The sequence below is a fragment of the Zophobas morio genome, unplaced genomic scaffold, assembly GCF_036711695.1.
Source record: "Zophobas morio isolate AGI-343-1 ecotype UQ-CSIRO unplaced genomic scaffold, CSIRO_AGI_Zmor_V1 ptg000008l, whole genome shotgun sequence".
NCBI classification, from domain to species: Eukaryota; Metazoa; Arthropoda; class Insecta; order Coleoptera; family Tenebrionidae; genus Zophobas; species Zophobas morio.
Window position 1 is genome coordinate 2,749,790 of NW_026972113.1, and position 26,018 is coordinate 2,775,807.

At 35.2% G+C, this 26,018-nt stretch overlaps 1 protein-coding gene across 3 annotated transcripts in view; it reads left to right on the forward strand.

The window, feature by feature from the left end:
- The first annotated feature begins 2,777 nt into the window (after positions 1-2,777).
- Bru3 (bruno 3) overlaps positions 2,778-26,018 on the forward strand; it is a 388,759-nt gene continuing 365,518 nt past the window's right edge. Inside the window, exon 1 of one of the 3 annotated variants that reach the window (XM_064050301.1) lies at positions 2,778-3,024. In XM_064050301.1, the coding sequence (XP_063906371.1) occupies positions 2,832-3,024 (193 nt within the window). In that variant the 5' untranslated portion in view covers positions 2,778-2,831. Of the gene's footprint in view, positions 3,025-17,448; positions 17,766-18,102; positions 18,152-26,018 lie in introns of those variants that run through there. The other 2 variants (XM_064050304.1, XM_064050309.1) reach the window with 2 other exon arrangements.

Genomic DNA, 26,018 nt, shown 5'->3' on the forward strand with positions numbered 1-26,018 from the left:
CTTTTCGTCCCTTTTCGTCCTGTTTGGTCCTTTTTCAAGTCCTTTTCATTCTATTCGTCCTTTGTCGTCCTTTTTTGTCTTTTTTCATCCTTTTCCGTCCTTATTACCCTTTTTCGTCCTTTTCGTCATTTTTCGTCGTTTTTCGTCCTTGTCGTCCTTTTCGTCCTTCTCGTCCTTTTTCGTCCTGATTCGTCATTTTCGTCCTTTTTCAAGTCCTTTTCGTCTTTTTTCGTCCTTATTATCCTTTTTCGTCCTTTTCGTCTTTTTTTGTCCCTTTTCGTCGTTTTGCGTCCTTTTTTGTCCTTTTCCTCCTTCTTCGTCTTTTTTCGTCCCTTTGGTCCTTTTCGTCCTCTTTCGTTCTTTTCGTCCTTTTTCATCCCTGTTCGTACTTTTTCGTCATTTTTGTCCTTATTCGTCCTTTTTCGTCCTTTTCGTTCTTTTCCGTCCTTTTCGTCCTTTTTCGTCCTTTTCGTCCTTTATCGTCCATATTATCCTGTTTCGTCCTTTTTGGTCCTTTTTCGTCCTTTACGTCCTTTTTCGCCCTTTGTCGTTCTTTTCGTCCGTTTTCGTCCCGATTATCATTTTTCGTCCTTTTTCGTCCATTTTCGTCCTTTTCGTCCTTTTCGTCCTTTTCGTCCTTTGTCGTCCTTTTTCGTCTTTTTTCAAGTCCTTCTCGTCCTTTACGTCCTTTTAGTCCTTTTTCGTCTTTATTATCCTTTTTCGTCCTTTTCGTTCTTTGTCGTCCTTATTATCTTCTTTCGTCCTTTTCGTCCTGGATTAATCGATTTTTTAATTTTCCGATTTTTCGAGTTCTCAAATTTTCGATGTCTGTGTTTAAGTTTTGGGATTTTTCAATATTTCGATTTTTTAATTTTTAAATTTTTCGACTCTGTTTTTTTGGTTTTTTTAGGTACTCGAATTTTAAAAATTTTGCATTTTTTTTAAATATTACATTTTTAACATATTAATAATAAAATGATAATAATAATTTTTATTGAACCAATTTTAAAAAAATAAATTAAAAACATTGGTACAAAAGGTAAAAACTGATATTACTCTGACCTATTTATCTATTTCATATTTTAATTTTTGGATTTTTGGATTTTTGGAATTTTAAAAATTTTTGATTTTTCAATTTTTCGGTTTTTCGTTATTTTGATTTCTCCTTCATAAACGAAACATCACATATTAAAAAAAAAAGACGCTAGGAGCCCCTAAGATTCTGTAAAATGCTTTCCAAATAAAGAACTGCACAGATCTTCCCGCGCCTCTGAAGCAAAAATGTATCATCAGTACACGCTTAACTTCAATTATTTATGTTTATACATCGAAAGAATGCGACAATTGAGCACGCAGCAAATTGTCTCCTCAAAACAAAGGAAGCGATTAAAATTTTTAATTAAGCTAAAATGCAGCAAAACGTTCTGAACATTATTGTGGGTAAGTCGATGTTGTGCCACAAACGAGAAGGCGACAAATCGAAAGAAAAGCTTTAAATCGAAAAATGAAAAAAATAAATTGTCGATTTAATTCCTATAAATCGTAACACTGGTGTCAGAAGTGGGATTCAGGATTAATTAGTTAATTTGTTTTAAGACGATTTTCGGGCAGATTGGACAAAAATTCGGACGAACTTATGCCTGCCGAGACGAGAGCTCAAATATCGCGAAAAGATGGACGCAAGAAACAAGACAATGAATGAAAAAATGGACGCAAGAGACGAAATAATGAACGAACTCTACAAAAATAAAATAATAACATCACAATGGTTCTAAAATTCAAACAACTTAACACATAATTCAGCAAAGTATTCCTTTTATGTCACCAAACAATAGACCGATATAATTAGGGGACACGCTATAGGGTGTCCTGGCTAGTAAAGGAACATCTTTATCGCCAAAAATAATCATCATTGATGCGGTAATAATTTTATATTGTTCCGTGACTATAATCCATGTGAAGTGGTGCCCAATAACATTCTGTCGAGAAATGGTGAAAAACTTTGTGAACTTTCTTACGCATAGCAGAAATTTACGCGTTACGTTATCACTGCTATAAAGATTATTATCATTATACTAACAAAATTTCCTGATTATTAGAACATACAAATTAAACGGAGTGCGACACATAAATTATAGCCCTGTACAGGAAGTGGCATTTGTTCAAACTGGGGCTACCCGAGAAATCTATTCAGCTAATAAATTTCCGAAGGCGTGTTGCGGAGAGTAGGTCATCGGATCTTCAGGTGCCGTCCTTTACCTTGAACCCCGTCGCCCGTGCACTTTGCATCATCCCTTGACGCAATAACGCCGATCCCTGTGGTGGTGGAAGCCGGCTTTTCCATCAAGCAGCGCTGGCGGGAATTACGCGTAGAGTATGAGTCAGCTGTACAAGGGGTCCTACCCTACACCTCTTTATTGGGTAAGGGTGGATTCAGATTGGCTATGCCTACGATGCAACTGCACAAAGACCTAGGGGACACGCTACTGGCGGACAGTGTTGGTTTAGTGTTGTGAAGGTGAAGTCCTCTTGTGGTCGTTAGGTTAGGACTGTTTCTGTGCAATACTCCTCCTGCTTCAATTAGGTTTAACGAAACGTAAAGACTGCTACCACCAATCGATTGTGTTCAATTCTTCGGACCGAGTTATAACCGCGCCGTAGTGACAGTTTATGTAGTTTGTAAGTGATCTCGATAAGTTATTAGCAATAAAGCCGTTGTGGGTGTATTTTCGGGAGACGAATTAAGTGGACCGAGAGAAAAATACAGTCTGCGTATTTGTCTGGTCGGACTGATCGATACCGGAGTGCGTGCGAGGGTTGAAGGGTGGAGAATGCTGATCCCGACCTCACCGACAATGCACTCTGGAAGTGGACAGGCGAACGCCAGCAGGGACGTCATCAAACTGTTTGTCGGACAGATACCGAGGCACCTGGAGGAGGACGACCTGAGGCCGATGTTCGAGGAGTTCGGGAAGATATACGAGTTCACGGTGCTCAAGGATAAGTACACCGGAATGCATAAAGGTACGCAAGGATGTGTGGTGGAGGAGGGCGGGAGGGATGCTGGGATGAGTCATGCGGAGGATTATTCGAGGATGTTGCGGCAAGGGAACCCTCTTGAGCGGAAATACTAGGCAAGTGCGTTGGCGGATTTTCCGAGTTTTTTCACTTGGAATTTGGACAAAACCGAAACAAAGATGTCTTGAAACAGAAATACTGTGACAGAAAAATATGCGCTCATGTATATGTATAGAAAACATCACTGATCAATACAATTTATCATTTATCAGTGAGTAATTATAGTAGTGTGAAAAAACATGGAAAAGAAAAGTTGACACCACGTTTCCTGTTTGCTCATGTTTTATGCTGCGTGGGGTAACGCTTGCTAACCGGAGAAAAGTGGGAAAAAATACACAGCGTGAATCTGATTATTTATTACCAATGTTATGGTGCCTCTAAATCTAAGTAAACTTTATTTCGTTTATTTAAGAGTAATTTTGAAGAACTTTAGTCAGTCGAGATCAAATATGATGAATAGAGAGCGGATTTATAAGCACAAAAAAATTAAGAATAAGCGCTTAAATAAGCACAACATTTTCAATAAGTTTTATTTTAAGCAAAAAAGCATTAAAAACATAATCATATTACAAATCAAAGAACACTTCTTAGAACTTTGGATAAAATATTATTACAATAATCCTAGACTTTATATTTTACACGCGTATTTCTGTTTTCTTTAAAACAATTTATGATTGTAATATGTTCCAAGTTGTCGACTGTAAAATTTTTTCGCCGATCATTTAAAATGTGTTTAAAATTGGAGAATGTGCGTTCAACATCCACACTCGTTGGCGCAAATTTGAATTTTGCAACTAATGTTGAATCTAACTCCAAATTTTCCACCTTCTGGCCTTGTAAAACACGAGCAACGTCGGAAAGAACACCGAAACCTGCATTTTTATTTAACACTTCGTCAAGTTTTTGAGATACTCTAGTACCAATATCACCCCTTACTGCGTTTGCTTGTTGCTTAAATTCTTTCACTAAGTTTATGGCATCTACCAACAACATGTTGGGTTTTTCTAACTTTTCTATTACCTCACATACGAATTGATAATTGCTTCTTAGAAAAGCTAGATCTTGTCGCAAATCTTTGTTTTCCAAAATATTTATGCAATCTTTAATCGATTGAGAAGAATCTTCGCTAAACTCCGTAACTACTTCCTCAAATTCTTTGATATATTTGTCATAATAAACTGTGGCTTGTAACCATGTTCCCCACCTCGTTATAATCGGCTCTGGGGGCAATGGTATGTTTGGAAATTTTTCCTTAAAATGTTGCACTCTTAGTGGGGCTTTAACAAAAATTTTTTTACCATTTGTCACTAATTTATTAACAGTCGGAAACTGCAAACGTATTCCTTCAGCCACTCTGTTTAAACCGTGGGCAATGCAAGTAGAGTGAATTAAATTGGGGTACAATATTTTTAGATTATTTCCTGCTTTCAGCATATAACGAGCTGCATCCAAGATCATCAATAAAATTTTATTGGCAAAAATAGTGACGTAAGACTGTCATTTACAAATCTGGTAATCGTATTGCCATTTGTTTTGTCCAACATTTTCAAACTTACTACATACCCTCGACTAGGGAAATTTTCATTTAAGATTTCAACAATTAAACTTGCCACGTATCTTCCACAACTATCGGTTGTTTCATCGACAGCGAACCATAAATAATTATCTCCAATGCGGTGTTTAATTTCGTTGTAAACTTGCTGAAACACTGGGCCTACATAATTTTTTCGGAGAGTACTTTCAACCGGAATATGTCGATTGCAGTGTTTTTCAAGGAATTCTTGAAGAGGGCCTTTCTCCAATTTTTTTAAAGGTATATTAGACTGGATCATCATTTTACATAAATCGAAATTAAACTGAAACTGCTCATATTTTGTGGAAGTAGATGCAACAGATTCATGTATAGTCTGCTGTTTAATTTTAGAAATTTCAAATATTTTCTTCCTTTCTACATGAAGAGTCGTTCTGACATGTTGCGTCACGTTATATTTTTTATCACTTTGAATCTAAAACAATGTACATGTACAGGATTAACAAAGGAAAATGGATAAAAAAAAAAATTAGTGGGCTTACGGTTTTCATACAAGCTCTGCAGAATATTTTGTTGTTTTCTAATTTTAATTCTGGAAAATCCTTTATCCACTCATCCGGCGTCGATTTTACTTTCGGCATTCTTTTAAAATATTAGTAATATTACGAAAAAGAACTCAACATGTAACAAGGGAGAACCACGTATAACACTGTACTACGACAGATGCGATAGACTGATGGTTATGAAATAAACGGTTCATTTACTTAAAAGTTTCCATTAGAAAAATTTTAAGGTAGGTAGTTGGGTACAATAATCCTTTTTTCTAGAAAATCTTCAACGGTCTTGCCGCAAAATGCCGAAAAAGAACATCTGGTTAAAAGCTTTAATTCATTATCAACGGAAGTAACGATTTAGTCATTAAACCTATGGAGTATTTTTCCAATCCTATAATAAAATTTTATTACCCAAACAACCGGAACCTATTCACAGAAAGGGTCTTGAGTAAGTGTACTTCAATGGTCAAGTCCAGGTAAAATGCATACGATACGATACGTCTAACTAACAAATATTTGTCATCCCGACAAGGCCGGCATTTGAACAAAATATGCATTAAAACTCATATTCGTCAAAAAATGCATTAAATAAGCATACAAGTTTTAATATGCATAAAATTGAAAAAAGCAAATAAGCATAAAAAAATGTGTCAAATGACTCCAAATTGTATCATAGTTACAGGTATAAAAATGTTTTGAAGTGTTTACATTTTTCACAAAAAGCATTAAACCTAGAAATCCGCTCTCTAAATGAATTACTAAAACTGATTTTGCCTTTTTGGAAAAATTAAAGGAACCATTTTTACTTCCCGACCGCAAATTACGGAAGTATAGTAGTAGGGTTCATCTGACTACTTTCATGTTTTCTCGACGTGTCATGACCCTTGAGATAATGAAAATATAGGTCTCCGATTTCCATCTGTCTGTGTATGGTCTTTATCGATTTTTATTAGATAGATAATCTCCAAAACTCGGCCCCATTTTTGTCATATTTTCGATGTATTGGTCTAATCATCCCCACCAACAAATTGATAACGTCACCACAAAATTTTGCGTAATAAATGCTATTTAAATTTTATAAAATAACATCCTGTACTTGTGGTTTATGAATCCGTCGTGATTTTCTTTTACCATAGATATCTAGATTTTTGTAAAAATCGAAATTGTATAACACACTTTTATAACAATATAAGAAAAACTGCAATAACAGCCTCGAATAGCGTAGTGGTTATATCGTTGCGCTAATAGTACGAAAAAGTAGGCCTGGCGTTTCTTTCGTCTGTCGTCTGTTTGTGTCGATTTTTATTATCGATTATCTTCGAAACTGCTGGATTGATTGTTGTGAAATTTTGTATGTACGCTAACCAGAATTTGGCGAATCATATCCACCAACAATTTGATGTTGTTCCCTGATTTTTCTTTTTAATAGACACCATATAAATTTTACAAAATAATACATTTCTATACTTGTGGTTTATGAATCCGCTTTATTTATTTACTCTGGGCTTTTAAATTTTCACAATGTAATGATAGTGTTGCCAAGATACGGTTGATATTGCCAAATAACATACCCTTAAAAAAAAGGCAAATAACCTACTCTCTAAGAAAACAGAGAGTGGGTGATAGGGGCTAGTACTTGCTATGATAAAACTGATATTACCAAATGGCATACCCTTGCCAAGATAAAACTGATCTTGTCAAATAATATACTCTCTACTCTTCATTTTTTAGAGAGTAGGTTATTTGCCACAGCATTCTTATTTTAACAGGTACTTGCCCCACCCACCAGCCCTCTATTTTTTTAGCGGATATATCATTTGCCAAAATCGATCTTATTTTAACAGGTACTAGCCCCGCCCACCCACCCATGTTTCACATGGTAGTTTCTTGTAGAGAAACAAGTATTTTGCAATTAAGCTCCGCCCCGCGGCTCACCCGACGAATAAAAAAAACATCACAATTGAGATAGAGCGGATGGGCGGAGCTTATATTTTGTTTTTTTTTCTGAATATACGTAGTCCTCTGTTTACGGCAAGGTGCTTAAAACATATTTAAAATGGCAAATTTTTGTAGAGGAGTGTCGATTTTACAATTAACCTTCGCCCCTAGGTCTGACGACGAATGAAGAATTTATCACAATTGAGATTGGGGTGTGTGGGTGGGGCTTATTTTTTACGTTTTTTCTCGGGATGTGTAGTTTTCTTTGAATAACAATCTACGTCTCTTTAATTTTTTTTTTAGTTTATTTATTAATGAAACACAACAGTTTTTCCTTTACAAAATTATCACCATTTTTGGATATTGATATGCGCAGTGTAATATGTATTAATAATAATAAAATTGACTGGTTCATCAATTTTTTTAGTCATCTTATGATAAGCAGTTCTAAAAAATATGAGTACAATGTAAAATATAGTCATTAAATCTTGCCATTTTAGACATTTATACGGCAAAAGTTTTGAGATGAGGTCAGGTATATTTTGAATCAAAAGTGATTTCAAAGCATTCGATTTTGGAGTTCTTGTTTTATTCAATAAAATATTTCTGATTCACTCATTTTTTTTAAGTCGTCGTATACCGGGTATTTGGAAAATGACGGATTAACTCTCCGCAACGCTCTTAATAATCAACTGGTGAGTCTGGGAAAAATATTAAAAAAATCCGTAAAATTTAAAACAATCTGAGGTTCTAGGTATTCCTGTTTGTAAAGAATTTGAAAGTCCTTTGGAGCCTCTAGTGTCTTTTCTTATAATAATATAATTAAATTTCTTAAAGGATACATCATTCGCCAAAACCACTCTTATCTTAGCAGGTACTAGCCCCGCCCACCCACCCTCTCTTTTTTTAGAAAGTATGTCATCTGCCAAAATTACTCTTATCGTAGCAGGTACTAGCCCCGCCCTCCCACCCTCTCCTTTCTTACAGCGTATGTCATTTGCAAAAATCAGTTTTATCTTACAAAAAAAAAAAATCGAAAAATCTAAGTCTAAAAGTCGAAAAATTACAGAAGAATTAAAACATCCATTAAGAAATCGATAACTTGAAAAATCAAGAAAACGAAAAAAACGAAAAGTCGAAAAATCGTAAAATTTGGGTATATTTAAAAATTGTTGTCGGGAAATCGAAACCTCAAAAAAAAAATCGTAAAATCGAAAAATGGAAATATGTATGTAGAATTTAAAAATCAAAAACTAAAAAATCTCAAAACTGGAATGTCGAAGGTTGAAATCGAAAAATTAGAAAATTGAAAAATGAAAAAACCGTGAAATCGAAATATTGGAAATTCTCAAAAATGTCAAAAATAAAAAAATGGGAAAATGACGAATTAAAAAGAGTGAAATACCAACAATTCAAAACAACAAAAAATAAAAAATCTAAATACAGTTAGTTCTTTCCACCCAATATATTTTTCCTTCAAACGTCAGAAACGCGGGACTTTGTATACCTCAATTGATCGGTACCAAATCCTATTTCAGTGCCTTGGCAGAAAAACAAATTTCTGCCTAGGCCGCAAAAATTTTTTGCTGCCGCTGCATCAACGACTGAAATTTAAGGCTAGACGTCTTATGTATTGGTGTTGATGATCTTACTGTCAATATTTTGTGCAGCCAATGTCAATCACAGACAACTGTCAAATGTAAATTGTCATAATTCAGTCGATCAGAGCCGAGTTATAATAATTGTCACTTATAAATATAATCTCCGAGGTTTGACAATTTTTTATTACTTTTAATTTATTAATATTAAGTTGCCAAAACCCTACATTTAAAATGTTTGCAGTTAATTTTAGGTCCTCGGTGTTTTATGATCTCATTTGCCAAAATCAGTCTTTCTTAGCAGGTACTAGCCCCGCCCACCCACCCTCTGTTTGCATTGAGGGTATCCCATCTGCCAAATCAGTCTTATCTTGACAGATATTAGCCCCGCCCACCCACCCTCTTTTTTCATAGAGGATATGTCGTTTGCCAAAATCAGTTTTATCTTAGCAAGTACTGATGACTGAGTTCTACAAAAAATGATCAAAATTTGGAAACATTACGAGCTTTCTTATAAACAGACTTAAGAATTAAACTTAACAAAAAAAATTAACAAGGCAGAAATTTTAACCACCTTTAGTCTTTAGTTGCTGTGCTTTAATGGATTCTTCTTTTATTGGTTTTGTTTTTATTCATAATTTATAAATGTGACCCATTTTTTCGTAGTCTTGGGGTCATGACACATCGAGAAAATAGGAAAGTGGAAGGTCGCTCGATGGACTAGATTACAGTACTTCCTTAGCTTACGCTCTGGAAGTAATTATCATAATAACTGCTACTTGTCATTCAGAACGTTTTGCTCCATTGTACCTTAGGTAATAATTTTAGTCATCTTTTCTGTTTTGAGGAGACAAAATCAATAAACTCTTGCTTGATAGGTGCTTAATCGTCGCATCCTTTCAGTATATAAACATAAACAATTGAAGTTAAACATACAATGATTTTATCTGGCTAATGAAATAGGTAACAATCAACGCTTTTACAATATGGTTAAATTTAGAGTATATCGGGCGTTCCACAGGGAAGTCATAATGGTCCGTGTTAATTTTAATTTTTTAAAATGACTGCTGAATGTTTTAAATATGGTCAATTCTTATTATACGATAATATTTGTACAATCTCTGATATTCGAACCAAATAAACTTCATTCTAAGTTGTAACAAAAATAGTGACGTTAAATGCCAGTAAACTCATATAATTTAAAAAATGTGGCGATTTAACTACTTTTAAAAAAATTAATCTCCAACATAACTAAATTCTTCTCGGCACTTTGAAGGCATTGAAATTTTAAATGATATTTAAAAACAATTTGTTTTACTTAGATATATATCATAATTCGCCACACGAATTAATTAGCTTTACCACACTTGTGACAAAAAGTATCGTTTTACCAACCCTTTCGTGAGCAGTTGCTAAATTTACATTTATTTTTAGTTTTAGACGGGCGTCTTTTTAAGCAATTAGCGCACTTTCATTATACACTGTAAAGTGAATATCCCGAGCATTTATTTCCACTACGTTAATTCCACGGTAATGAGGTGCGTTAGATATAGCAATAATTATCCATTAATAAAACCGAATAAAATTACTGAACCAAAAAAGCACTTATTGCTAAACTCGGAATTTGCGTGTAAATTTATCTCAGCAAGCCTACGAACTGGTACGCTCCGAACTACCGTCCATAAAAAGCAACGAGTTATTGGCGAGTTTAGAAAGAATTATTGCAAATTAAAACCCAGCGTAGTATTTTCTTTTTCAAAACGAACGTAACAACTGTTATCATTCGATTTAAACAAGCCATTCTGGCACCCTTTAAACCGATAAAATGCCTCAGCTCCAGTGCTATAACTGCCAAAATAATATCGGTAGCTCCCAATTCGGGGAATGTTTGATCTCCAATTTATGTGTGATGTTGGTTTGGTTTTATGGATACCTGCGTGGTAATTACGTTCCGGCTGAAACCGCTTTTTTGAAAGTTTAAAAAATCTATAGGCTACACAGAACACGAAATTAGGCATCCTCAGGCTCATCTAATTACAATACTTCCCTTATATTTCGCTCGGGAAGTAAAAAACGTAATACGTACGTCGACTAGACGAGGAATAATTGATGAGTGCCAGCGTAATCCTGCCGAAAATTTAAGCCGGCACAGTTATAAGAATTTAGTAGTTGGGCGTAAACTTCCAAGAAGGTTAATCTGCGGATAATTCCTTATCTTAATAATTTCGTGTTTGTTTATGGTGGGATGTTTATTGTCGAGGCACACAGCGAAAACTGTGCGAATTCATTATAAAAGACATAAAGCATTTAAGATAATAGCTTTTGATGTTGGGAACCGGCATATTAAAATCACATGTGCTATTTAGAAACGGGTTATGCAAATGAGCAGGCCCGGCTCCAGCGGAGGGTGGCTTCAAAAGAAAGGGTGGATTTTCGACGTTGCCACTAAAGCATCCCCTTCGATGCAATTAAGAAGATGCCTCCCTTGTACGCCGACCCACACTTACGCAATTTAATCGGACTTGGATGAATAACAGCCTCTGGTGGGAATTTTATTCGGGTTATGCTAGGGAGTTATTACTTGCTGGACGGTGTTTAGCTAATTTATCACCGAAATTGTGCTGTTTTGTGTTTATGATAAATTTATTGCTTTGCTTTAAATTCGGGAAGTGATGCATGACGGGTACATTGGGATGGATACATGGAGTGCTCGTGCGATACGCGTGGAGAATGAGTTTCATGGAAATGTTCACGCATTTCATACTAAAATTATGGTAAATTTTGGAGCGCCATTTTGGGCTTAAATGGGTCGCGATGGCAGTTTTTGAGGAGATGAATAATGGGATTTCAGCTGGAAGTGACGTTTGGAATTATTGCTATTAAATAAAAAAATCATATACGCTTTTAAATTTGGGATTTGAACACAAAATCAAGTATAAATGTGTACGATTTTGAGATGACGTCATTACATTGTTGGCGGGGATGATTAGACAAAGTTTGGTTAGTGTTTTATCACCTACATGGCATACATGATATACGTATAAAATTTGACAACAATTGGCCCGGTAGTTTCGGAGATTATAGGTTTAAATAAAATTGACACGGACGGCGGACTGACACACAGACAGGCGGACAGACAGACGGAAACGGGAAATCTATTTTTCGTACTCTAAAGGTCATGACCCATCGAGAAAATAGCCAGTGACCCGATTGATTCAGTTAGGGAAGTAAAAATATAAATGGAAAGAAAATTTTGAGATGACGTCATCAGTTTTTAGGGGGTTTATAAACTTTAAAACGTTTTTCCATAATTTGGATTTTTTTACAAAAATATGGATTCCTATGCCACAAATTTACGTATTCGTAACGTATAAGTGGAGGAATATATATTTATAAAGTTTAAATAACATTTACTGTTGTAAAAGTTGGATTTGACGTCATATTATCGTTGGTAGGGATGATCAGACAAATTTTGGTTAGCGTTTTATCATCTACACGATGTTCCTAATATATGTATATGTTACAGCTAATATCCGAAATACGTTATTATGCATAATAACTAAACTTGTCAGTTATTATGCATAATAACTGGAAACATTAGGAATTATGCGTAATAACTGAATTTTTCAGTTATTATGCACAATAACGGAAACGTTTAGGTAATATTGATAATAACTAACAGAGGAACAGGAATTATGCATAATACCTGAAACATTCATCATTGCCTAATAGGCCAGGGCCGATAATTTTTGAGAACAAAAAAATTTAGAACAGGATGATACCCATTGGAAAAGGAAGAAAATATAACAAAAATAAAAGGAAAAATAATTTACGGGCGATCTGAGGTTGGGAAGTGGAAGAGTGTGAGCTTTTAAGGGTAGAAAACGTTTTATCACGATTTCCGGCAAAACTACAAGTCCTATCGAAAAAAGTTAAATGTTAAGCAATAAAAGGATCTACAACTTTTGTACTTTTTTTAAATAACCTCAAAATTTATGTGAAAAATGCAAATAACCGAGTTTTTGGTTTTTTATTTTTATCTCCCACAAAAAAGTTTTTTCACGAAATTTGGTGAAAACTTACCTATTTATGTCCCAAAATCACTGTAATTTTTTTGATTCAAAATATTTATTTTTCTCCCTTATTTTGATTTAATATCGAAAAACCACCCTAATTTTCAATCGAAAATTCTCACGTCAAAATGTTTGCTTTTTTAAAAAAATCTGTGTGCTTTTTGTTCGTTGAGATTTCTACTTTCTGATGGTGTAAAAAAAATATACATTACTCTGGCAAATTTTCACAGGAAATCCAAAAAAACGAAAAACTCGAATTCGAATTTTTTTTATCATGTAAAATTTTGAGTTGTTTATTAAAATTTACACTTTAATTACTCGAAAAAAGTAAGATTCCATGTTACACTGATAAACTCAAAAATTTAAAATCCATGAAACAAACGCCTTCTCTTGGTGGGAGATTTGTCAATATGAAAGATGATTTAATTCTTGCCAATTTAATTTTCGAAATTTTAATTGATTCAGTGTTAGATTGTCATTTTTACATTTATAAATATATTTGATTAATTGTAATCCATGTTTTTGCGATATCTTCTTTGTTTGCATGTTTTTTATAAAAAATATTGGCCAAATTTGACAAATTTTTATCGTCTGACTAGCAGACCCAGTGAATATTTTAGTAGTTAAACAAAAAATTAAATCAAAATAAATAAATAAATTGTAATTAAATTAAATTATAAATTATACATAAAAAATTATCGTACGACAATGATTATATTCAACAGCCATCTTGAACCCTGCCTTGCGTATCTGTGGATGAATGTAAAGATACTAATATCGTTACTACATAATGGGGGTTGGTGGTAGAAGGGTGAAAATTTAAGGGTTATATGTATTTTTTGAAGCCAAATCTTAAAAAAATAAAAATAACAAATTTTGTCCGAAAAATAAAAAAACATTTTTTGGGTGGGCCACCCTTATCACCTAGGGGTATAAAAAATAGTTTACGACTTATTCTCAGACCTACCGAATATAGACAGAACATTTCATAAAAATCAGTCAAACCGTTTCGGAAGAGTTTGGTTACACACACTGTGAGACGAGAATTTTATATATTAGAAAACAATGAATTTACGATGTTTTTCTTTCCTTTTCCGGCAAACCCAGATGTATCGCAACCAGAAAAACAATACAGAAATGCAACAATATTTTTGAAAGATTCATATTTGAAACTATTGGACGTGAAAAATAGATCTTTTACATTTCCAGAACCTGGTTTGAGAAAATAAATGTCATAATTATTTGAATTCAATCAAAAGGACCAAAATATCTTGACCTACAACTATGACAGTTTTATTAGTATCTCTGGCAGTTTCTATCGAGATCTTAATTATGTCAGCATTCTTCTGCTTGTTTACAGGAAAATCCTTGTGACTGTAGATTCCAAAAGTTTCTTTTAAATAAGTCAATTCGTCACGATTCTCTTCAAGTAACTCAGCCTGCACGTGTATTAATTTATATAGACGATGTTGTTCATTCTTCTGATGGGCTAAAATTTTCCATAGGCCATTCAGGTATGTAAGTTATCTTAAAATAGCAATAAATAGGCACCTATGCATATAATTTAAAAATTATCCTACAACTTTAACAAAATATTGTAGATGTCTTATAAAGTGAGTATTAAGTGTATTAACTTATTTGGTTGTTAACTATAGTAGTATATTTCGATTTGAAATTTTTTAATTTATAAATGTAACATGGAATATTACGTTTTTCGAGTAATTAACGTGTACATTTTAATAAATAGCTCCAAATTTTACATAATAATTAAAAAACAAATTTTTGAATTCGAGTTTTTTCGTTTTTTTGCATTTGCTGTGAAAATTTGCCATAGTAATGTATAATTTTTTTTACACCTTCAGAAAGTAGATTTCAGCGAACAAAAAGCACACCGATTTTTTAAAAAAGCAAATATTTTGACGTGAGAATTTTCGATTCAAAATTAGGGTGGTTTTTCGATATTAAATCAAAATAAGGGAAAAATAAATATTTTGAATAAAAAAAAATTACAGTGAATTTGGGACATAAATAGGTGGTAAGTTTTCACCAAATTTCGTTAAAAAAAATTTTTTTGTGGCAGATAAAAATAAAAAACCAAAAAGTCGGTTATTTGCATTTTAACATAAATTTTGAGGTTATATAAAGAAAATGTAAATACAAAAGTTGTAGATCTTTTTATTACCTACAACTTTGCCATTTAACTTTTTGCGATAGGACTTGTAGTTTTGCCGGAAATCGCGATAAACCGTTTTCTACCCTCTGCGCCTTCCGGACCTCAGATCGCCCGTAAATTATTTTTCCCTTTATTTTTGTTATATTTTCTTCCTTTTCCAATGGGTATCATCTTGTTCTAATTTTTTTTTCACTTTTTACCATTTTCAAAGGCTTCGGCACTGGCATATAACATGTCCAGCTGATTTCAAAAAAACGGGACAAGATGAGCAATTTAGGTTCTTATTGATCAATGAAAAGCAATGGGAATATGACGTTTATATAACTGTCATTTGTCCCTTTTTTTTAAATCAACTGTACATGTGATATGTAGGGGAAAGCGAGGCAGGGTGGGTAGCTTTTTGGAAAATATTATGCATAATTCCTGTTCCTCTGTTAGTTATTATCAATATTACCTAAACGTTTCCGTTATTATGCATAATAATTGAAAATTTCAGTTATTACGCATAATTCCTAAAGTTTCCGGTTATTATGCATAATAACTGATAAGTTTAGTTATTACGCATAATTCCTAAAATGTCTAGTTATTATGCATAATAACGGATTTCGGATATTAGCTGTAACATATATACAAAATTTGACAACAATCGGTCTGGTAGTTTAGAGATTATCTGTGTAATAAAAATCAACACAGACAACACCTTTAAATTTCACAAGTTTTTACAAGATTAATAGGGTAAAAATCAGTTTTATCTTAATAAATACTAGGCCCGCCCACCCGCCCCCTATTTTCCCAGAGGATATGTCATTTGCCAAAATAAGTCTTATCTTAGCAAGTACTAACCCCGCCCACCCACCCTTTCCTTTCTTAGGGGGTATGTCATTTGCCAAAATCAGTCTTACCTTACCAAGTACTCTCCCCGCCCACCCGCCCCCTATTTTCTCAGAGGATGTCATTTGCAAAAATAAGACTTATGTTAGCAATTACTAGCCCCGCCCACACGCCCTTTATTTTCTCAGAGGGTAGTACTTGCTAAAACTATCCTAGAGGGTTATCCTGTGAGAAAATATGGGCGGGTGGGCGGGACTAGCACTTGCTCGGATAAGACTTATTTCCACAAATGACATATCCTCTGGGAAAATAGGGGGCGGGTGGACGAGTCTAGTATTTGTTGATTTGATCAATATAAAAACTGACCCATGAGTCAATACAAACAGTTAATTTAATATTTTTAATAGATCGGCTACGCAGTTCACCATACGTTAGTGCTCTGAAACTGGCATAAAATGTGATGATGCAACTTGGATTTTTTTTGTGAAAATTTGGATACCTAGGGTAAAAAATGAAGGCGGATTCATAGACCACTAGTATAGGAATATGTTATTTTATAAAATTTATGTGGCGTTTGGGATAATTAGCCAAATTTTGTTTAGCGTTTTGTATGTGTACTATTATTTGAAAAATTTGCCATAAATTATCAACGAAGATGCTAAGAATCAGTGGGTGTCTACACCCTCAACCCTTATACTGGCATTATATTCCGAAGGAGTTCAGCGACTTTATTTAGATGATTCTAGTGTCGACACCATTAATTTCACCAGACGTAGAGGATGGAAATCTTCTAGATCCTAGAAGGGTCGCAAAGACCTTCTTAGAAAAGTACAATATTTTTTTGTCGGAAATGAAAAATTAGCTTCTTCGACACAAGTTTCATTTTACTCTATTTCATTTCTGACAAAAAGTCGACAATGTTTCTCATGTCCCTTTAGCGTTTTGTAAACAGAAAACAGTGGTGAAAACCGCGTTCTGAAATTTCCGTAAATAATTGAGATATTGATTTTTAAAGATGAAAAACTTCAACCAAATGCTAAAAAGAAGATACTAATAGACTAATGGACAGATTATAACATGGCGCTTTCTGTTCGAATCGTTTCCAAATTTTGTTCGTGGGTGACCATAAATGTAAAATAGATGGTTGAGGAAAAAGGTTTCACACGTACGAAAAGTTTTTTGTTGGACTTCCAGGGTTCCACGACTCCTATATTGTTCCTTCTGGAACTTGCCTAGGCAAGAAATGTGCATAATTAATACAGAGTGAGCTTTTCCGGACAAGTAACGTAAATAGCTAATTCTATCCAGGGCGATAGAGACCCACTTTCCGCCCGCAAATGCGTTCTAGAATACACTTTTGTCATCGGTTTTGTATAAACCGTGTCGTTATCACCCCCAAATCAACTGGTTTGTGCAATCTTCTCCCGGGTAGCGTTTCTCCCCTGACCTACCACGGGCTACTTCGACCTCCATCCCTTACCCACTCCTAAGCCCGAGCCGTCTCCGCCGCCGCCGACGTCCAATTCCCCCGTCCGCGTTTGACGGAGTCTCCTCATCCAGGTGTACGTGTGTGCATCCCCGTGTAGGCGCTTGCGCCCCGTCCAGCGCTTGCGTCCCGGTGGTGAGCACCCTCGTGGCCGAAGATCGCCGCCCGTGCTCGATAGTAGACGCCGCTCACGTCTGACGTCAGCTACGTTCAGTTCGGTGTGTTGGCATGAAGCGGTGAAGAGTGCCCCAACTGACCCGCGAACCGCACGCGCGCACGCCGACTACCAGTGCCTCTAGGACCCAACCGGACTGTGGACACGTGCTCCGGACGCAACCTGATGACCACCTGATGGTGCAGATCCATGTGTCGCAAGTCAACCAGGACGGCTGGTAGGCTCGATCGATGCTGTCTGAGTCGGCTGGAGCAGGAAGCGAGTCACTAGTTTGGCCGCAAGCCCGAGGGCTTACAGGCCGACGCACGGCCCACCGACGGACCAACAGGTAAGACCAGCTGGACGGCCGAGCTCACGCGGAGAGGATCACGCTTTGCGCTGGGACACCACCATACCATCATCTCATTCCTGCGAGAATGCGACCTTGCTTTGCGACGACACCGACGTCCCTCTCCTGCAAACTTCATCCTTCATGGTCATTTTTCGCTAAGCAAAGTTTGAACAAGTGAAAGGGAGAGTGCGGTTTGCTGAAATTGAGCTTTGCTGGCGATTGTACGCATTTGGTGTAGGTCAGTGATCCGCGGTTCTCCACGTGGAACTACGAGGATTTGGCAGACGAATGCTAATAGAGGATAGTAGCACTTTGTTTGGTGGTGGAGTAGGGCGGAATTTGGTTTGAGACTATTTTGGAAAGAAACGAAAAGTTGCGGAAGAGTAAGGTTCGATGTGGATGTTTGTTGTGCCTGTATCATTTCCAGTCCCCAAAAACGTTAATCGAAGAACTGTGTTCTGTGCATGTTTTAACAGCTTTTTTTATTAGATAGTCTAGACAAAGCGAATTTTCATCCTCGCCTAATTCCTAATTGAGTAATGACTAATGAATGAACCGGAAACCGTGTCTCTGTACTAAATTCAGGTCATAACTTAACCGTAACTGCTATTTCAGTTCATAGGAATTTATGTCTACGTGTGATATTAACAACAGATTAAATTTTTTACATTTTAATCAATAATGTACTTTACATATACAGAATTGGACCATTATGTTTGATAGAAGATAAAAATGTCGCTACCAAAAATATAGTCTGATCACCTATTCAATCGAAGCAAATAAAGCTTGCAGCTGTGTATGCGTGGAATATTTCCGGTAAAAGCCTGCAGTGAACGATGTTATCATAAAACCTATATTACACCATTGCATGAAATAAAAAAAAAACAATACGTATTACATAGTGCACATTTTTGAAGTGACTGCACGTATCATGTGCTTAAAAAAAGTTGCTAATGAGTCATATTTCGTGAATTCTGTTGTAAACAGACGTCCCTCGAATATATTCAAATTTAACTTAATAAATAACTATAAATGATTGTAGGCTCGAAGTAGGTCATGCAAACGTGTCGCCTCTCAGTTTTGGATCTTACTAAATGCCCAAGGACGCGCGACAAATAGCACACGTATCTGTATAACTGGTTGCCTAAATGCTCCATATCATGTGTTGCTATACAACAAATTTAGTGCCATTAAGAAAAACGTCCTCAAATTAGCAAGTAGTGTTTCTTTGAACGAATTTTATATGTATATTTTCGCTCTCTTTGATACATTGTGCCTAGGTCAGTTTGTTATGGATTTTGTACAAACTGTGTGCGTGCTTAACGATGTTGATTAATATTTTGATTTATAAGTAGGAAAATATAGTATTGTTGTTATATAGTAGAATTATCATAACCACTGTTTTCCGGTACAGACGAAAAATGTGGATCTTCTGTTAAAAATTTCCAAAATTCGAACACTATTAATTATTATTGTTCTAAGTTTAAATTGAACTCCATTTTACGTTTTTGTAACCATTGGAAATTGTTCCCGAACCCCCTCGTATTTACGGCTCGCGGTATAAATAATTTTTCGAATGTTCTTGTTCGCGTGACCTGGGTTTATCGACAAATATTGTCTTTACTGTTTTTCGAGCAGATTTGGCAAATGGAAAACGTCCGGTTCTTGTTAATAATATAAACGAAATCAAAAGGAGACGTTTTTGGAATGTAGACAGCAGCAGTCGTGCATTTGTGAATAATTTATAAAGCAAACCGTCAAAAATGTCGCTTATATTCACATAGGAAGCAACGGAATATTTCAGTCGGAATGTAATTTTTACGGTGGCAGACGCAAACCACGAAACAAAAAACCTGTAAAGTCATTTAGAACGTTTCTCACTTTTGTGGCATTAAAAAGCGACGCTGATTAGCAATGCAACCCTGGACGTAACCTCAATTTATTTTAGAAATTATTCATCATAAGACAGATGAGTCATTTTTGACCTATTCTGTATGGTAAATCGATCACTGAGTGGGAATTCCTATGCATACAATTCTAAAAGGTACAACTAGTATTTCACTTTAATGTGTATGTTTCAATCAATATTTCTTTAATAATTGTGGGATGACGTCAACAGCTTGCTGGACGGGATGAATTAGTAATATCATGTACAATATACTTCTGTTCAGGACAACCCAAATATACATTTCCAATTGAGAGACAGAACGGCCAAATTGTTACGAGACTTACCTTAACCATTTCTCTTGAGGTAAAAGTAGTTAGATATATCTACAGCTGAGAAGGATTTTCAGGTTTGAAATATTATTGCAATCATCTTAAGCGCTGGGAGTTATCCTTTAAGAGAGCGATATTGTAGATTTCCCCCATATTTCTAGCATTGCTTACTTTATCTATCTAGTAATTCCTTGTATATATCCTAATAAGTCCAATCGTCGCGTCTGACGCGTATTCATATTGCAGAACTATACACCTGCTGTATTAAAATTCAGCTGTATTGTATTCTAATTTTATAATGCCCCCTTTTATCAAAAGGTGTGTAGAAACATTATTTAAGGTTTATCAGTTCACGTGTAAGTAAATTTTTTTTTTAAGTTAAGTTAAATTTATTCAAGTGTAAAATAATGCAATAATGCTTTAATTAATGGTTGAAATGAAGGCTGGTTTAGCATAAGCATGTAATTATTTTAGATATCTTATTTCTCGCAAATTTCCACGAAATGATATACCGTTTCACCCTTTCCCACTAGCACGAAACATTTTTAGTGCACTCAAAGTAAATTATAGTTTACAATAATAAGTTTGTGGTAAGACGGAGCTACAAATTTTCACATTCCACTTGATAAAATGGGCGCTTCCGTTTATTATAATTTACAATCTAAAATTATTTCGGTCTAGAGAGAAATAGAGGGCACGCAGATGCCCACGAGGGTGGAAACATTAATACGAACAGTCATCATTTATACGCAGACAAAGCGGTCCGTTTAAGTTAGGACGAAATAAATTGTAGTGTGACGGTAAAATGTAATTATATACGACATTTTGATAAGAGTTGCCAAATATTTTGTCGGTTGGGCAGAGCCAGACTCGCGCCATTGTCGTTTTCCCTCGGGTCTCTGCCGTGAATCGGCGGGGGCGGGGGCGCGCCGAGTCACCGACCGTCAAAACGAGCTTTTTCGAATTTATCGCCAGCATTTGACAGGACGACAACAAAATGAGAGGATGACGCGCCATTTTTGGTTTGTCGTTGTCGAATCTGCGTCTTTGCGATTTAGAATCTCTCTTCGGCTGAGCTTCAGCGGATCACGCGACTCGTTATTGTTATTCATTAGGCCGCAGGATACAATGGTTGTTCGCAATTCAGGATTTCAAAGGAGAGAGACCCTCGTTTTAATCGAAGAGACGCGGACCCGGAGGCGTTTCATCTTGAAACTGACAGATTTTCCCCACAAAAGCGGTCCATATTGCAGCATCCGAAAGATTCTGCGGTCATTTCTCAATTTCACCGGAATCCATTAATTAGCACGTGCTCTCGACGCGTACAAATAGACTCGGTTGACTCTGGAAAAAATGGTCCGGTTATTCCGGCCAGAGATAATAACACCTTCCGTTTTTAACTTTCCCATGGGGAACGCGGCGAAATTTTCGATACGGAGATTTTGGACAGTTTCCACGCTCGAGACGACAATTTTTAGGCCGACAACGTTTGAGTAATAAAAACGAATTATTTTTTGAATCCGAGAATTGTTTTTCACGATCGAAAGTGGGGATTACGAGTATTATTATTTTTATTTGACACCCAATGCCTCCATTTCATTTAGTGTACTCATCAGCTTCGGTGGGATGGAAATAGGATAAAGGAACTTTCTAAAATTGTAAAAGTGCATACCTTTGTAGGACAAAGCGATACTTAAAGCTCAAATCAATAAAGTAATCCTACTGAGGGAAGAAGTTTAAAAACGCGGAGATAATTATGCTAAGAAAGCAAATATTTATTAATTATTAAACACAGGATTAAGAAAAAAATTTCCAGAACTTAGTAAACAACGTTTATCCATATAGTTTGTTTTATTCATTGAGGTAAAATGAACGATTAATTCCAAATATTTACCATAGGATGTTTGAATGTGGGTTTAGATTGTGTTTACCAAGCTTCAGCACGATTTGTCTATCAGCTTCCAAAGTGCTTGGTTATATATTTCAGACCCCAAAAGATTTTACTGATTCAACTGTTATCGTCAATATATATACTTCTGCGATTTCAGAAAAACTTATCTTTCACGAGGGATAGAATCTACCCTATTCGTAGTATAGATTATGACTTGAGTCGTAGAAGAGTACTCAGAGAGCTTATTTTTTATGGAAAATAATCCGTGGAAAAGTTAGACTTTCAACATTCAGATTCACGTATGAATAGACCTCCTAATAATAATTTAATTGCTATGTATAACTGTGTTTGTAAATGAATTTTACTTTTTGTCAATTGTACCGTTTGATTTTTTTGATTTGTGATCTAGTTATTTGTTGACACAACAAATTCGACCGAAAAGTACGTCGTAACTTCACACAGTTCTTAATTAAAAGAAACTCCCATTTCATATTCTCAAATACTCGAGTAAAAACTTCCAGTGAATTACTCACATTCATATATGATTCTCTACTTCAAAAACATAGCACAAGGGATCCCTGAGAATCTTTCAAATTACTTCAAAAAGAAGACAAGGGATCCCCGAGATTCTTCCGAACTACTTCAAAAATAATATACAGAAAGATCCCCGACATTCTTTCAAATTACTTCAGAAAGAAGAAGACAGAGATCTCCGAGATTTGTTCGAACTACTTCAAATACAAAACAAACGGGATCCCCGAGATTACTTCAAAAATAATACACAGAAAAATATCCGAGATTCTTTCAAGTTACTTCAAAAACAAGATAAGGGGCTCTCGAGATTCGTTCGAACTACTTCAAAAACAAAACACACGGGATCAATGAGATTATTTTAAATTACTTCAAAAACAATACACACAAAAATACCCGAGATTCTTTCAAATTACTTCAAAAACAACACACAAGGGATCCCTAAGAATCTTTCAAATTATTTCAAACAGAAGACAAGGGATTCCCGAGATTTTCTCGAATTACTTCAAAAACAATATACAAAAAGATCCCCGAGATTCTTCCAAATTACGAGTACTTTAAAAAGAAGAAGAGAGATTCCCGAGATTCTCTAGATTATTTCAAAAACAATACACACAAAAATACCCGAGATTTTTTCAAATTACTTCAAAAACAATACACAAGGGATCCCTGAGAATCTTTCAAATTATTTCAAACAGAAGACCAGGGATCCCCGAGATTCTTCCGAACTACTTCAAAAATAATATACACAAAGATCCCCGAGATTCTTTCAAATTACTTCAAAAACAAGATAAGGGGCTCCCGAGATTCTTTCAAATTGTTTCAAAAACAAAACACAAGGGGTGCTCGAGATTTTTTTAAACTACTTCAAAAACAAAACACAAAGGATCCCTGAGATTCTTTCAAATTACTTCAAAAAGAAGAAGAGAGATCCCCGAGATTCGTTCGAACTACTTCAAAAACAAAACACACGGGATCAATGAGATTATTTTAAATTACTTCAAAAACTATACACACAAAAATACCCGAGATTCTTTCAAATTACTTCAAAAACAACATACAAGGGGTCCCCGAGATTTTTTCAAACTATTTCAAAAACAAAACACAAGGGATCCCTGAGTATCTTTCAAATTATTTCAAACAGAAGACAAGGGATTCCCGAGATTTTCTCGAATTACTTCAAAAACAATATACAAAAAGATCCCCGCTATTCTTCCAAATTACGAGTACTTCAAAAAGAAGAAGAGAGATCCCAGAGATTCCTTAAATTACTTCAAACACAATACACACAAAAATACCCGAGATTTTTTCAAATTACTTCCAAAAAAAACACAGGGGGTCCGCGAGATTCTTTCAAATTACTTCAAAAATAAAACACAAGGGGTCCCCGAGATTCTTTCAAACTATTTCAAAAACAATACACAAGGGATCCCTGAGAATCTTTCAAATTATTTCAAACAGAAGACCAGGGATCCCCGAGATTCTTCCGAACTACTTCAAAAATAATATACACAAAGATCCCCGAGATTCTTTCAAATTACTTCAAAAACAAGATAAGGGGCTCCCGAGATTCTTTCAAATTGTTTCAAAAACAAAACACAAGGGGTGCTCGAGATTTTTTTAAACTACTTCAAAAACAAAACACAAAGGATCCCTGAGATTCTTTCAAATTACTTCAAAAAGAAGAAGAGAGATCCCCGAGATTCGTTCGAACTACTTCAAAAACAAAACACACGGGATCAATGAGATTATTTTAAATTACTTCAAAAACTATACACACAAAAATACCCGAGATTCTTTCAAATTACTTCAAAAACAACACACAAGGGGTCCCCAAGATTCTTTCAAACTATTTCAAAAACAAAACACAAGGGATCCCTGAGTATTTTTCAAATTATTTCAAACAGAAGACAAGGGATTCCCGAGATTTTCTCAAATTACTTCAAAAACAATATACAAAAAGATCCCCGCGATTCTTCCAAATTACGAGTACTTCAAAAAGAAGAAGAGAGATTCCAGAGATTCCTTAAATTACTTCAAACACAATACACACAAAAATACCCGAGATTTTTTCAAATTACTTCCAAAACAAAACACAGGGAGTCAGCGAGATTGTTTCAAATTACTTCAAAAATAAAACACAAGGGGTCCCCGAGATTATTTCAAATTACTTCAAAAACAAGATAAGGGGCTCCCAAGATTCTTTCAAACTACTTCAAAAACAAAACACAAGGGATCCCTAAGAATCTTTCAAATTATTTCAAACAGAAGACCAGGGATCCCCGAGATTCTTCCGAACTACTTCAAAAATAATATACAAAAAGATCCCCGAGATTATTTCAAATTACTTCAAAAACAAGATAAGGGACTCCCAAGATTCTTTCAAACTACTTCAAAAACAAAACACAAGGGGTGCCCGAGATTTTTTAAAACTACTTCAAAAACAAAACACAAAGGATCCCTGAGATTCTTTCAAATTACTTCAAAAAGAAGAAGAGAGATCCCCGAGATTCGTTCGAACTACTTCAAAAACAAAACACACGGGATCAATGAGATTATTTTAAATTACTTCAAAAACAATATACCTACACAAAAATACCCGAGATTCTTTCAAATTACTTCAAAAACAACACACAAGGGGTCCCCGAGATTCTTTCAAACTATTTCAAAAACAAAACACAAGGGATCCCTGAGAATCTTTCAAATTATTTCAAACAGAAGATAAGGGATTCCCGAGATTTTCTCGAATTACTTCAAAAATAAAACACAAGGGATCCCTGAGAATCTTTCAAATTATTTCAAACAGAGGACAAGGGATTCCCGAGATTTTCTCTAATTACTTCAACAACAATATACAAAAAGATCCCTTAAATTCTTCCAAATTACGAGTACTTCAAAAAGAGGAAGAGAGATCCCCGAGATTCTTTAAATTACTTCAAAAACAATGCACACAAAAATACCCGAGATTTTTTCAAATTACTTCCAAAACAAAACACAAGGGGTCCGCCAGATTCTTTCAATTACTTCAAAAATAAAACACAAGGGGTCCCCGAGACTCTTTCAAACTATTTCAAAAACAAAACACAAGGGATCCCTGAGAATCTTTCAAATTATTTCAAACAGAAGATAAGGGATTCCCGAGATTTTCTCGAATTACTTCAAAAATAAAACACAAGGGATCCCTGAGAATCTTTCAAATTATTTCAAACAGAGGACAAGGGATTCCCGAGATTTTCTCTAATTACTTCAACAACAATATACAAAAAGATCCCTTAAATTCTTCCAAATTACGAGTACTTCAAAAAGAGGAAGAGAGATCCCCGAGATTCTTTAAATTACTTCAAAAACAATGCACACAAAAATACCCGAGATTTTTTCAAATTACTTCCAAAACAAAACACAAGGGGTCCGCCAGATTCTTTCAATTACTTCAAAAATAAAACACAAGGGGTCCCCGAGATTCTTTCAAACTACTTCAAAAACAAAACATAAGGGATCCCTGAGATTCGTTAAAACTACTTCAAAAATAAAACACAAGGGATCCCTGAGAATCTTTCAAATTACTTCAAAAATAAGACAAGGGATCTCCGAGATTCTTCCGAACTACTTAA